At 38.9% G+C, this 14,103-nt stretch overlaps 1 protein-coding gene across 1 annotated transcript in view; it reads left to right on the top strand.

The window, feature by feature from the left end:
- The window catches only part of capn9 (calpain 9), a 70,403-nt gene that overhangs the window by 37,031 nt on the left and 19,269 nt on the right, over positions 1 to 14,103 (top strand). Inside the window, exons 5-9 of the mRNA XM_060852300.1 lie at positions 157 to 325; positions 830 to 913; positions 3,129 to 3,214; positions 4,236 to 4,313; positions 7,753 to 7,913. Coding sequence (XP_060708283.1) covers positions 157 to 325; positions 830 to 913; positions 3,129 to 3,214; positions 4,236 to 4,313; positions 7,753 to 7,913 — 578 coding nt within the window. The remainder of the gene's footprint in view (positions 1 to 156; positions 326 to 829; positions 914 to 3,128; positions 3,215 to 4,235; positions 4,314 to 7,752; positions 7,914 to 14,103) is intronic.

Here is a 14,103-nt window from a genome sequence, read left to right as displayed (position 1 = left end):
AATCTAATCTAAACTGATTGGATGAAGGATAGAAGCCCTGACATTAGTATTCCTGAGATCAGCATAAAAGCTGAACAGACTATATAACATTCTTAGCAACAGAATGAGCAAAGTGGATGTTAATTTTGATGTTAATCTATCATTATGTCTTAACAGGCTATATGGCAGCTATGAATCACTGAAAGGGGGAAGCACATTAGAGGCCATGGAAGACTTTACAGGTGGCATGGGAGAGACATTCAATTTGAAAGAGGCACCCCCAAATCTGTATTCCCTCCTTCAAAAGGCACTGAAACGAGGCAGCATGTTGGGATGTTCCATTGATGTAAGTATTCAAAATCATACATAAGGATTTCCATTCCAAGGGATTTTATAATGCAGTCCATTTGGAACATAGAACATGACATTGCAGTACAGGCCCTTCAGCCCTCGATGTTACACCAACCTGTGAAATCAATCTGAAGCCCATCGAACCTATACTATAGAATATAAACTTGCACATTTCAAATGGGTCCAGTAGTGTGACTGCTAATTACAAAGGTGTTAATCACCTAGTAGGTTTGCTGTGCAGATTTATTTCAGCAGAGATGGGTGTTCAGTCAAACTGTTTGAAAGATGCAGTGGTGAATTTTTGAAGATATTGGAATTTTCTTATGTTTGATAATTTCAGGGAAGGGTAAACATTGTTTTTGTCCACAAATGAATATGTAGAAAAGAAAACTACACATAAACAATCAATTATACTACTGTCAAAGGGCTCACTATATATGGTGGGACCTATAAACTGTTAAAAATTATAACAGACAGTGTGTACCTTTTCATTTTGCAGATTACAAGTGCAGCTGAAACTGAAGCTCGCACCACCACAGGACTTGTCAAAGGACATGCATATTCTGTTACTGGTTTGGAGGAGGTGAGCTCTCTGCTTTGTACTTCCTGTTTGTTGTCTTGATAGATTCTAATCACTACCTTTCCTTTTTGTACTGTGTGTATTTCCTTTTGGAATACATTATTTCCTCCTCAGGCGTGTGGGTTTCAGACATTTCGTCTTTGTGTTGATTCTTCAAGTTCAGTTTTGGCTTTGAGTATTAGTGAGCTCATTTCAACCTAAGTGCATGGTTAACTCATGTATGTGTCTGGCTGGTACCTTTGCACTCATCTATTTCCAACAAGGGTAGCTGGGGAGGGAGGGAGGGAGAAAGGCTGATTTGGTACTGAGGCCAAATACAACATTCATGCCCCTCGATCAGGTAAAATCCGAGCTGACTGAACAGAGACCCCGGGATGAAATTGAACACCTTCCTGGATAGTGTAGCTCAGCTTTCGTGATGAAACATGGAGATTTAAATGTAAGTTCAGAACGCTTTATCTGAGAGGTGAGAAAACATTTCAGCCTGAACACCACATCTGGCAATGGAGATTGTATGGAGAATCATTAAACTCCCAGACACATTTTAAAAGAGGAGCTACCAAGACCACCTGACTCGTAAGTCAGTCAGAGAACACCTTCCCATTTTTCAATTTTTCTCAAAATACCAAGCCCTCAAACTCCAAGTTCTTCGAAAAATCTAAACTTTAGTTGAATTTCTGGTGGAAATAGAAGATGTTTTTTCAACTTTAATGATCAAAAATGTATCTACAACTAATCATTGAGACAGCCAACTTAAAATGTTAAAAAAAATGATTTTGTCCATTACATCATTTCAATACATGTCAGTGAAAAAAAGTATTTGATATTCTGATCTAATCAACTATCTGAACTTATATATATGTAGAAGTTATTTGCCAAGATAGGTATGTAATTACTTGTAGTGACTCAAATGTAATTTTGCAGTTTTGGAGAATAGTGGCAGACACCTAAACTGCAGTATTTTTATACAGATCTCCAATGATATTATTTTAGAGCCTAGTACTTCATGCTAATTGGCTTTTAAAAATATTTCACATTGCAAATTTCAAACAAATTTGCATTACCTTTCCAAAAGGCCAATTTATACATCATTATCAAGCTGAACCGCCTTTGATTGTTAGGGCTAGAAATAGGATATTTGTGTATCCTTTCCCTCCCAAGTCATTCCTGATTTGATCAGATTAAATTATTTTATAATGTAGACCATTACATCCAGTGCAACTGTCAATCACGTCCATGTCAACAATATGACTTTTCCTTGAGCAACTATTCTCTACAAATTGCAACAAGGTAGAGAGTTTACTTATACACTGTGTTGCTCTCAATCTTCCTCCACATGTGCCCCGTCAAACCTTAATATGGCAGCTCCACTCCTCAAGAAATATCTGTTTCTATAATGAATTACTCATAAAACTCTCTGAAAGGTCAGGTTGGATCCACTACAGTATAGCTTGGAAACCATGTAAGAGGTATGAAACTACCAAACTAATCATTAGGGAGTCTAACAGAACCTCACAAGGCATTGAATGAGCATGTATTCCTCCTTCCTTTCTGTATGCCAATTGAAATTCCTCCCTCTGTAAGGCTAGAGAGGAATAGATATTATACTATAATTATTGACATTAATGACTTTAACAGTACTGTCTACTCTGCATCTCTCCTATCTTTCACCTGTGCCAGTCCGCATTATATATTGAAGTCCAAACAATTGATTTGCATCCCTCAGCACGATTGCTGTTCACCAACCACGTTTGACCAGACTGAGAGTATCTATATTGTGCAACTCTCAGTTTTTCTCCACATACACTGATGCTCTCTCACATGGTGGTGGCATTCCTCAAGAAGCTCCACTCCCTTGGCTACAATTGTTGGAAAACTTAACTGAAACTACTTTCTGTGGTTACTGAATGACCCGACCTGATCAAAAGCTCCCATGAGCTTGATGGGCCCTGGAGCCATAATTTCCCATCCCTGATTTATCTAATGATGCAAGAAATAACATTTTGTGCATGGAGTTATAACTGTTTCAACCCCATGAGCCCAGTCTCATACCTAGAGTTCCAGGAACTCAAATAGAATCAAAGAGACTGATGTTTATGAACCTGTTTTTAAGCTGAACTCCCATCCAGTTGTGTTAGATTAATCTTTTCGGGTGCTATTGTGGCAGACTATGAATATTGATTGGCTGTCTTTTCTCACAATGTGTTTTCTTTTGAAGGTGAACTCCAGAGGTCGACGAGTGCAACTCATTCGTGTCAGAAATCCCTGGGGTCAAGTGGAATGGAACGGCCCCTGGAGTGACAAGTAGGTGATGGAAAAGCTGGAGAGTAGAACAAGAAAAATCAAATCATCACAGCACAATCCAATACCTTATAGATTTATTGGGGTTTTAATCCTGAAGAGTTAAGATTATGTAGGGTTCAAAACTCATCAACAGGATATTTGGTTCATAACTCGTGTGTTACATATTATATAAATATAATGCTTCATATTCCTAAATTGGGTTGAAAAGCCCATAAGGAGTATTTGCTTCATACATCTGAGCAACGTCATAGCTCAGGGAAAATCCATATCTAGCTTGGTGAATTTGGCTAAGGGCAAAAACTGCCTATGAATGCAAACTGGAGTGCAGTTTTCAGAATCTAAGGGGACAATACCAGAACAGGAGCAGTTGTTGAGGCAGTCCAGAATGGTGGGGTTCTTGAGAGGGAATTTGAGGGATAAATCGGTGAAGGTGAAGAATTGTATTCCCTTGTGAGGCTGAATGAGATTTGATGACCCACTGAATCATTAATGTATAGCAGAAAGTTACTGAGAAATGTGAGATCTGTGCTGATCACATTTGCTATTTGATGTGTGCTTTGGGGTATTTATGCCCAAAAGATCGATTCTCCTGCTCCTCGGATGCTGCCTGGCTTGCTGTGTTTTTCCAGCACCACACTTTTCAACTCTGGTCTCCAGCATCTGCAGTCCTCACTTTCTCCCGGTATTTGATGACAGTCTTTTTACCCATGTGTACTGCAAGTTAATTCTGGGAATTAGAAATAAGTTGTACATGTATTGTAGATTGTATTACTATTCTAATTTGTATTATAAAGTTTTGGTGTTTGTTCAAATCCATAAAATCCTGTAGTTTTATTCACTTGGTGAGTTCCCTGGATCTCACCTTTTGTCTACTTCAAACTAAAAAGTTACCTGTCCCTAACAAGATCATAACATAAAGTTGGTAATCTGACCTGTGATTACAATAGCACCCCACAATACAGCCTTGGGATGCTTAGAAATAAGGTGAGATTATAGCTAACTTCCCTTTTCTGTTTTACAGCTCTCCTGAATGGAAGACAGTGGATGCAAGTGATTATCGGAGGCTGAACAATATTGCCAAAGATGATGGCGAGTTTTGGTAATGTACTGCTAACGTATAAGAAGCAGTTCAACTTTCTTTTATCATTTTGAATATTGGAAATTGTTTGATGTGTTTCAGTCACATCTGGTGGCATGTTTTGTCAATACCATTATTGGAATTCATTGACACACATCCATTCCAAATAGACCTCATAATTTCAGGTCATTTGATTTCCCCTCAACTTCTTTAGTTTCAAGAAAATAATTCTAACCTGTCCAGTCTTGCTTCACAACTACAATTTTTCAGTAACATCCTTCACTGGACGTACCCAGTGCAATCACATCTTTAGCACACTTGCCTTTTTTGCTCAGACATTTGAGTAGAAGAATTGGGACATAATGCTGTACAGAACATTGGTGAAGCCTCTTCTGGACTACTGTGTCATGTTCAGGTCGCCCTATTGTCAGAAAGATATTATTAAACTGGAGAGGGTTCAGAAAAGATTTACCTGGAATTTGCCAGGAATGGAGAATTTGAATCATAAGGAGAGGCTGGATGGGCTGGGACTTTTCCACAGGAGTGTAGAAGCTTGAGAGGTGACCTTATAGAGGTTTATTAAATTATGAGGGGTATAATGGTAAGTGTCTTTTTCCTAGGGTCGGGGATTTCAAGACTAGCGGGCATATTTTTAAGGTGAGAGGAAAAATATTTTAAAAAGATATGAGGGGCAACTTCATTACACAGGCAGACGTTTGTGTATGGAATGAACTTCCAGATGAAGTGGTGAATGCGAGTACAGTTACAACAATTAAAAGACATTTAGTTAAGTACATGCATAAAAAATGGTAGGAGGGATATGGTCCAAGTGCAGGCAGGTGGGACTAGTTTAGTTTGGGATTATGTCAGCATGGACTGGAGTCTGCAATGGCGAGGAGTCTGTGTCTATGCAGTATTACTCTCTATGACCATAACTGCAAGGAGTACTGTAGCTCTAGGACTAAACATGAAAATCACTGGACTTTTGAGATGGATCTAGTGCTAGAGAACAGAAGTATGTTAGAGGTGTGTGCTCTAGGTGCCTACTCACCCATATCCTGTACTTTGCCCCCATCATACATTTCCTAGTCTGTGCCAGAAGATGATGATGCATCTATATTTGGGTGCAGGCAATTGTGGATGAATGTCTTCTAAAGTATTTGTTGTGATTTATGTATTTAAAATGTTGAGTATAGAAAGCCAAGCCTATATCCTGAATAAAAATGGAAGCTGTAAATCAGAAACAAAAAATGGAAGTTTGATGTTGGGAAAAACTCAGCAAGTCTTGTAGCATCTGTGAAGACAAATCAGCGTTAATGTTTCGGGTCCAGTGAGTTCTGAGGAAGGTCACTGGGCCAGAAAAATATGAGATTATCTATCTTAGTATGAAAAACAAAAATATGGAGAATTTCTAAACGCTTAGAGTTTGGACATGTTGAATTTCAAAGGGACTTGGATGTCCTTGTTCATGGTTCATTTGGAGTTAACATTCAGATACATCAAGCAATTAAGGAGGCAAATGGTATGTTGGACTTTATTAAAGAGAATTTGAATATATTAGTAAATAAGTAAATGGGTAAATATTTGAGTATATTAGTAAAGACATCTTACTTTAATCATATGGTCAGACCACACTTTTGCAATTTTGGTCTCCTTACCTACAGAAATATTATTCATAGAGTTAGTACGAGGGTTTACTAATCTAATTCCTGGGATGGAGGGATTGTTCTATGAGGAAAGATAAAGTAAACTGATATTTAATTCTTTGTAACTTAGAAGAATGAAAAGTGACCTCATTCAAACGTATAAACATTCTTATAAGGATTGACAAAGTCAATGAAGGAAGGGTAGTTCCCTTGTCTGGAGGGTGGGGTGGGGTAGGGTGGGAAATGTCTAGAACCAGGGAACACACTTTCAGAATAAAGGGCAAGTCAGTTAGGACTGAGGTCAGAGGGGATTTCTGGCAGAAGCTGGTGAATCTTTTGAACTCTATGTCCCAGAGAGCTATGAAGGTTCAGTTGTTGAGTATGTTCATGGCAGAAATCGATAAAATTTCTTGATGTTGAAACCGTCAAAAGACACAGAGATAATGTAGGGAAATAGTATTGAAGTAGAAGATCAGTCATGAGCTCATTGAATGGTGGATCAGGCTTGAAGGGCTGTAGTGTCCACTCTTATTCATATTTTTTCAAGGAAACTTATGTTGAATTCATACAAGACATCCATGTAATTCTATTGAACTTCTGGTCACCTCATTATAGGAAGCTTATGGGAGCCATGGAAAGGGGGATTTCAGAAAGCAGAACTTCATTAGGCCAATAACAGGAAAATGAATGGAACAAAGAAGGTTAAGGGAAGATCAGTACAGATTTTCATAATTCTGAAATTTTCCAAAGATAAATAGTGATGTGATACCTGCATTGATTGGTGCATTGGCAACAAGAGAACACAAGTTGAGGACGAATGATGAAATAAATATTTTCACCAAGCAGACCAATAGAACAACAGCCCACGTTTACATAGCACAACTAACTGAGTAAACCTCCCAGAGTACTTCATAGGGGCGTCATCATTTGTCACTGGGTCACAGGAAGAGATATCAGAACACATGATCAAAATTGTGCTCAGGGAGACAAGTGGGTAGTGAGGCAGAGAAGTCTAGACTGAAAGTTTCAGAGCTTAGGGCTGAGACAGCTGAAGGCACAGCTGCTGGTGGAGTGTTGGAGATCATGGATGCACAACAAGATGAGAATTGGGAGAGTGAAAAGTTAAGAACAACCTACAACCTGTTGAGTCAGAGTCTAATACTAGGGAATTTGATATGGCCTTTGAAAAGAAAGACTAGAAAAGGGAATTCACGATGGAGTAGGCCTTTGGAAAATGAGAAGGCTTGCTGAATATTCTCAGGAACGGTTCCAAAACACTAGCTAAACCACACTGTCTCTTTTACCCTGACCGCCCCCAAGTTCCACATCCTTTGAGCTAAGTTCTTAGGGTGAAATATTGGATTAGAGTAGAAAGCCCCAGACAGAGGCAAATAGGCTAAATAAGCTTCTATTGTGTTGTGATTTCCACAGAGCGTGTTTTTTAGACCTCCTATTTATTTGTGATAGAAAAATTATTGCATCAATCTCAAAGTCTCCTATATCTTAATGAGTATTTTTACATTATCCAGATAATCTTGTAATTTCTATTGCAAGAGTTACACCAATGTTGATAGCTTACAGTTGCATTAATATACCTATTTTCTAGAGTAGCAATGATTTCCCAGCCCTTTGAAAGTCTAATGTCTAATTAATTCCACTCCTTCCAATCTTTCCCCAAAGCCTTAAATTTTACTTTTAATATTTATCGATTCTTTTTGAATATTTTACCGAATCTGCTTTCAGTGCTCTTCCAGGCAATGCATTCCAAGCAATATTGAATCACTTATACATGCATTTTCTCCCTTTTTTTATAGGATGTCATTTGATGATTTTAAGAGGCATTATGATAAAGTAGAAGTCTGTAATCTTACCCCAGACTCCCTGGATGACGATTCTTTTCACAAATGGGAAGTGACTGTTTTTGAAGGGACTTGGATCAAAGGTTGTACAGCTGGAGGCTGCAGAAATTTCCAAGGTACTTGAAGCTTACAAAAAGCTGCAGTAGGTGAAGATGACTTTACATCAACACTCGACCCACCCCTCTTCAACTCTCCCTATCAGCTTATCTTCCTCTTTCCTTTTCCCTCTTCTGTTTATCTTGCTTCCTCTTAAATATATCCATGCTATGTGCCTCAGTACGCCCTGTGATATTGTTTTTTACATTCGGTACAATAAAAGTTCCTCATCTTCATTTGAAAAAGTTTGGCAATTTTTGCGTTTCTATGTGATTTAAATGAATGTATGGTGGAAGGATAAACAAACATTTCATTTGTACAATTGTACCTCAGCTTTACTTCAGGGAAGTGGTGTCGTGGTAATGCTACTTGATTGGTAATTCCAAAATGCTAGGCTAATGTTCTGGGGACATGAGTTTGAAATCCATGATAGCAGATGGTAAAATTTGGAATCAATGCAATCTGGAATTTAAATCTAGTTACATTGTCATGAAACCTATCTGGTTCACTAATGCTCTTTCAGGAAGGAAATCAGCCATTCTCATTTCATTTGGTCGACATGTGACTTAGACCTACAGCAGAGTGACTGTTCTTAACTGCCCTTAGAAATGGTGAGAGAGATAATCTGTTTAATGGCAATTAGGGATAGACAAAAAATGGCAGGCTTGGTTTGTGATAACAACAGCGCATGCAAGAATTATATTAAAAAAATATCCTTTTGACCACAGATCTGTGAAAGGTGAAGATAATAATAAATCTGGCAATATTGTTCATTTATTGTTCAAAACATTCAAAGTAAAATCATATGTAGAAACTGAAATGCATTCCTACATCCAGAAATGTATATGTAAAAGGAATCGTGAGTGATTATATATCGAGTGGACAGCGGAGAAGGTTACCCCAGAGTACAATGGGATCGTGATCAGAAGGGCCAATGAGCTGAGGACTGGCAGATAGAGTTTAATTTAAATAAATGTGACGTGCTGCATTTTGAAAAGGCAAATCAGAGCAGGACTTAATGGAAAGGACTTGGGGAGTTGCTGAACAAAGAGACCTTGGAGTGCACGTTCATAGTTCATTGAAAGTGAAATCATAGGTAGATAGGATAGTCAAGATAATGTTTGGTATACTTTCCTTTGTTGGTCAGAGCATTGAGTATAGGAGTTGGGAGGTCATATTGCAGCTGTACAGTAGATTGGTTAAGCCACTTTTGGAATATTGTGTGCAATTCTGGTCTTTCTTGTATAGAAAAGATGCTGTGAAACTGAAAAGGGGTCAGAAAAGATTTACAAGGATCTTGCCAGGATTGGAAGTTTGAGCTATAGGGAGAGGCAGAATAAGCTGGGGCTGTTTTCCCTGGAGCATTAGAGACTGAGGGATTACCTTAGAGGTTTATAAAATCATGAGGAAGATGGATAGGGTAAATAAGGTTTTCTCCCTGGGGCAGAGTAGTCCAGAATTAGAGGGCATAGGTTTAGAGTGAGAGAAAAAAAATTTAAAAGGGACCTAAGAGTCAACTTTTTCACGTAGAGGTTGGTGTGTGTTTGGAATGAGCTTCCAGAGGAGGTGGTGGAGCCTGGTACAATTACAACATTTAAAAGGCATCTGGATGAGTATATGAATAGGAAGGGTTTAGAGGGATATAGGCCAAGTGATGGCAAATCGGACTAGATTAGGTTAGGATATCTGGTCAACATGGACAAATTGGTCTGAAGGCTCTGATTCCATGTGATACATCTCTATGACTGAAATGCCATTTCCGGTGCATCAACACAAAGGGAGCTGAAGATTCTAACTCAGTGTGCTATGTTCCCCTTTGATTAATTTGATTATTTTTCACAAACAAGCAAAACAAGGACAGTGCTGTTCTGAAGAAGGGTCACTGAACTCCATAGATGCTGCTGGACCTGTTTTTTTCCACAATTTCTATTTTTGTTAAAACTAGGACACCATCTATTTCTTACTATTTAACTTTCTTCCATAATTTATAATTCTGAAGTATCAAACAGATTACTGGATGCATACATGTCTGTGCCAACATCCTGTTTTATTATTCTCCTATGTTATCTCAGTGTCTTTGTCCATAAGAATATAACAAATAGGAACAGGAGTACGTTGTTTGGCCTTTTGAGCCTCTACGATTCAATAGGACCATGGATGATCCCATTTTCATCATGTCTACTTTCCTGCACTTTCCCCAAAACCCTTGATTCCCTTACTGATTGAAAAACTATCCATCTCAATTTTAAATATGTACAAGGACGTTGCCCTCACAGTCTCCAAGGCATGGAGTTCCAAAGATCCTCAACTCACTGAAGAAATTCCTCTTCATCTTAGACTTAAATTATGAGACTATGGAATCTGGTCCTAAACTCCCATAACGGGAAACATCCTCTCAGCTTTTACCCTGTTAGGCCCCCTTAAGAATCCTGTACGTTCCAATGAGATCTCCTCTTATTCTTTTAAACTCCAGTAAATAGAGGCCCAAGGTGTTTAATCTTAGCTCATAAGACAGTTCCTCCAAATGAGGGATTATCCGAGTGAATCGTCTCTGAATTGCCTCCAATGAAATGATGTATTTCGTTGAACAAGGCAATCAGAACTGCTTAAGTACTCCATTTTTTTTTGACCAGCACTTTTAGCAGTTACTTCCCTCATCTCCAACTCCCTTGAAATAAGGACTAACATTCCATTAGCCTTCCTGGTTACCTGCTGCATCTGTGTGCTAGCTTTCTTTATTTTATGCACAAGTTCCTTTGTGTTGTAGCTTTCTGCAGTTTTTCCCCATTTAAATAATATTCTGTTCCTTTGTTCTCCCTTCCAAAATGAACAACTTCACATTTTCCCTCATTATATTCCAATTTCCAACTTTTTGTCCACTTCCTTAACCTATCAATATCTTTCTCTTAACTGTTTTTCTCCTTTTCACAACCTGCCTTTTCACCTATTTTTGTGTTGTCTGCAAATTTGGCTACATTTTGTTCACTTTCTTCTTGCAAGTCATTAATATACATTGTAAACAGTTGTGGTCCCAGCATTGATCCCTGGAGCTTCACTAGCCACAGGTTGCCAACTTGAATAAAAGCCCCCTTTCCCCATTCATTGTTTCCTCCTTATTAGCCAATTTTCTATCTGTGCTAATATACTATCTCCAACATTATGGACTATGACAACTTTTGTGAGGTACATTGTTGAATGCCTTCTGATAGTCCAAATAAAACACATTAACTGGTTCCCCTCTATCCACTCTGGTTGAAGCTTCCTCGAAAAACTAATGAATTTCAAGAAGCCATGCTGGCTCTATTTGATTAGGTTATGATTTTCCAAATATTCTGCTATTACTTCCTTAATGATTCACTCCAATACTTTTCCAACAATTGATGTTAGGCTCATCGGTCTACAGTTACTTGTTTTATGCCTCCCTTTCTTTTTGCATAGGATGTCACATTGACAGTTTTCTAATCCTCTGGTACATCTACAGAATCCAGTAATTTATGGAAAATTACAACTAATGCATCCACTATCTCTGCAGCTACTTTTACATCCTGGGGCCTTGGGACTTATCTGCTTTCAGCTTCATTAGTTTATCTAATGATCACTATTTCTCTGGTGATCGTGATGGTACTTAATTCCTTCCCTTTGTTCTTTAGAATTTATGGGATGTTTGAAGTATCTTCCATTGTAAAGACTGATGCAAAATATCAGTTTAACTACTCCAACATGTCCTTGTTCCCAAAATCTGTCGCTCCAGATTCATTTTGAAAGGGGCCAGTGTTCAATTTGACATCTCTCTTCCTTTTTATATATTTAAAGATGTTGTTATTGTCACCTTTTATATTCTTTGATAGTTTGTCCTTGTAGTTTACTTTCTCTATCTTTATTATCTTTTTAGTCCTCATTTGCGGGATTCTGAATGTATCCCAGTCTATCACGGAATTTGCCTCCTTATATGCTTCTTCTTTCAAGTTAATAACTGCTTAATTTCCTTCACTAGCCATGGTTAGTTTAATCCTCTTATAGGATCTTTCCTCCTTAATATATTTTGCTGAGTCTTGAATTACCTCCTTAAATGTCTGTCAATGCTTGTTTACTGTCATTCCTGCTATCTACCCAGTGCACTTTAGCTAACACTATCCTCATCCCATTGTAGTTCTCCTTGTTAAAGTTAAACCACAGTTGTTTCTGACCCAAGTTTCTCACTCTAGAACTGAATATTAAATTCTATCATGTTATAATCACTATTTTGTGAATTCCTGATGAAGGATTTTTGCCCGAAATGTCGATTTTCGTGCTTCTTGGATGCTGCCTGACCCGCTGTGCTTTTCCAGCACCACAGTCTCGACTCTAATCTCCAGCATCTGCAGTCCTCACTTTTGCCTAGTTGATTTTAACCTCACTGTGAATTCTCTTCCAAGGAATCCTACCTTGAAGAAGTTCTCCTCCTCTCTCTATATTTGTTTATTATAGCCTTACCATAGAGTGGCTATTGTATTTTTTTGGGGCGGGGGGGGGGGGGGGGCGGGAGTGGGGTCTCTACACCATTGTCTTCTTTCTCGTGCTGTTTTTTTTTACTTCTGCTCAAAAGGACTGTACATTATCTGAGCCCAGATCACATCTCACAACTGTCCTTGTTTCATCTCTTATTAATAATACTACCCTACCACCTTTTCCATCCTTCCTGTCTCTCTGAAAGGTCAAATTTCCCTGAATGTTAAGTTCCCAATTTTGATCACTTTGTAACAATGTTTCCATAATGGCCATGAGATCATACTCATTTACGTGTCAGTTCAACTACCTATGGGGTGGTACAGCAGCCCAGGGTTCCAGGTTCAATTCCAGCCTCAGGTGACTATCTGTGTGGAGTTTGCACATTCTCCCCGTGTCTGCATGGGTTTACTCTGGGTGCTCTGGTTTACTCCCACAGTCCAAAGATGTGCAGGTTAGATGGATTGGCCATGCTAAATTGCCCATAGTGCCAGGTGCATTAGTCAGAGGGAAATGGAAAATGGGTCAGAGTGGCTTACTCTTCGGGGGATCAGTGTGGACTGGTTGGGCTGAAGGGCCTGTTTCCGCACTGTAGGGAATCTAATCTAATCTTATTCGAAATGATTCGTGCTTTAAGTAACAAAGCTTTTCAATCTGCTCTACTATCAAACTTCCCTACACTTATATGATTGCTTGGTACAATATAGTATTCATACAATCTATCCCTGCCTTTAATTTTCTGGTAATAATCAGCTCTGTCACTAACTTGCAATCCTATCTTCTCCTTTATCTTTGATCTTTGAATTTTCCACACATCTAAACCTAGCCTCCATTATCTAGTTTAAAATGTTTCATTGGTAATCTGGAGGGGTAATGATACTTCACATAGGTTATCTTTTCGCTGTGTCCCCTGATTGATGCAGAACAGTGCTTTCTCTCGCGCTCTCTCTTTCTTTCTCTCTGTCTAGCCAGGAGCAATGCCTATGGTTTCTTCTATACCATGGCTACTTGCCTGACACTCCGAGATACATATGCCTAACTGTCTTTGCAATGCACATATCAATTTATTTACTTTTAAGACCTCAGATTGCTTCCTGTAGGAAAGTCCCTCTCAAATGCACGTGTGCATTTGCAAAGTGCCTCTTGACATTGCTCTTTTTTTCTGTAAATTTAAGAGACAGGCTTGTCTTTCATACAATCAAACTAAAAATCATTCTCCCACTCTTCATGGATACGGTGTCTTCTGTTTTTCCTTGGATGAACCTGCCTCTACATTCATGATTTTAACAAGGGTAGATTAATTTGGATAGCTATGAGACAAGCTTACAATGTTATAGCAATGGTACACTTATGATAGAGCTGGCAAACTAGTTGAGCGTTTCTTAGGTCAATTAATACCTTTCACTCAGTTTTCTGCCCACATTGCTTTGCAATCCGGGGCCCTCAGGCACTTGCCTCTTGGGGCTTCCTGTCTGCCAGTTGCTTCAGCACCTGCCATGGCTCCTCGGCTGCTTTCCAGGCCACATTTCTGATGAAGGGCTTTTGCCTGAAATGTCGATTTTCCTGCTCCTCGGATGCTGCCTGACCTGCTGTGCTTTTCCAGCACCACTCTAATCTTGACTCTGATCTCCAGCATCTGCAGTCCTCACTTTTGCCTTCCAGGCCACATGGACCCATTCTGGGACTGTCTACACTCTGGGTTCTCTAGGCAATCTTCCTCAGATT

The sequence above is a fragment of the Hemiscyllium ocellatum genome, chromosome 3 (assembly GCF_020745735.1).
Source record: "Hemiscyllium ocellatum isolate sHemOce1 chromosome 3, sHemOce1.pat.X.cur, whole genome shotgun sequence".
NCBI classification, from domain to species: Eukaryota; Metazoa; Chordata; class Chondrichthyes; order Orectolobiformes; family Hemiscylliidae; genus Hemiscyllium; species Hemiscyllium ocellatum.
Note: the sequence above shows the minus strand (reverse complement) of the source record. Positions and strands in the feature narration are given on the sequence as shown.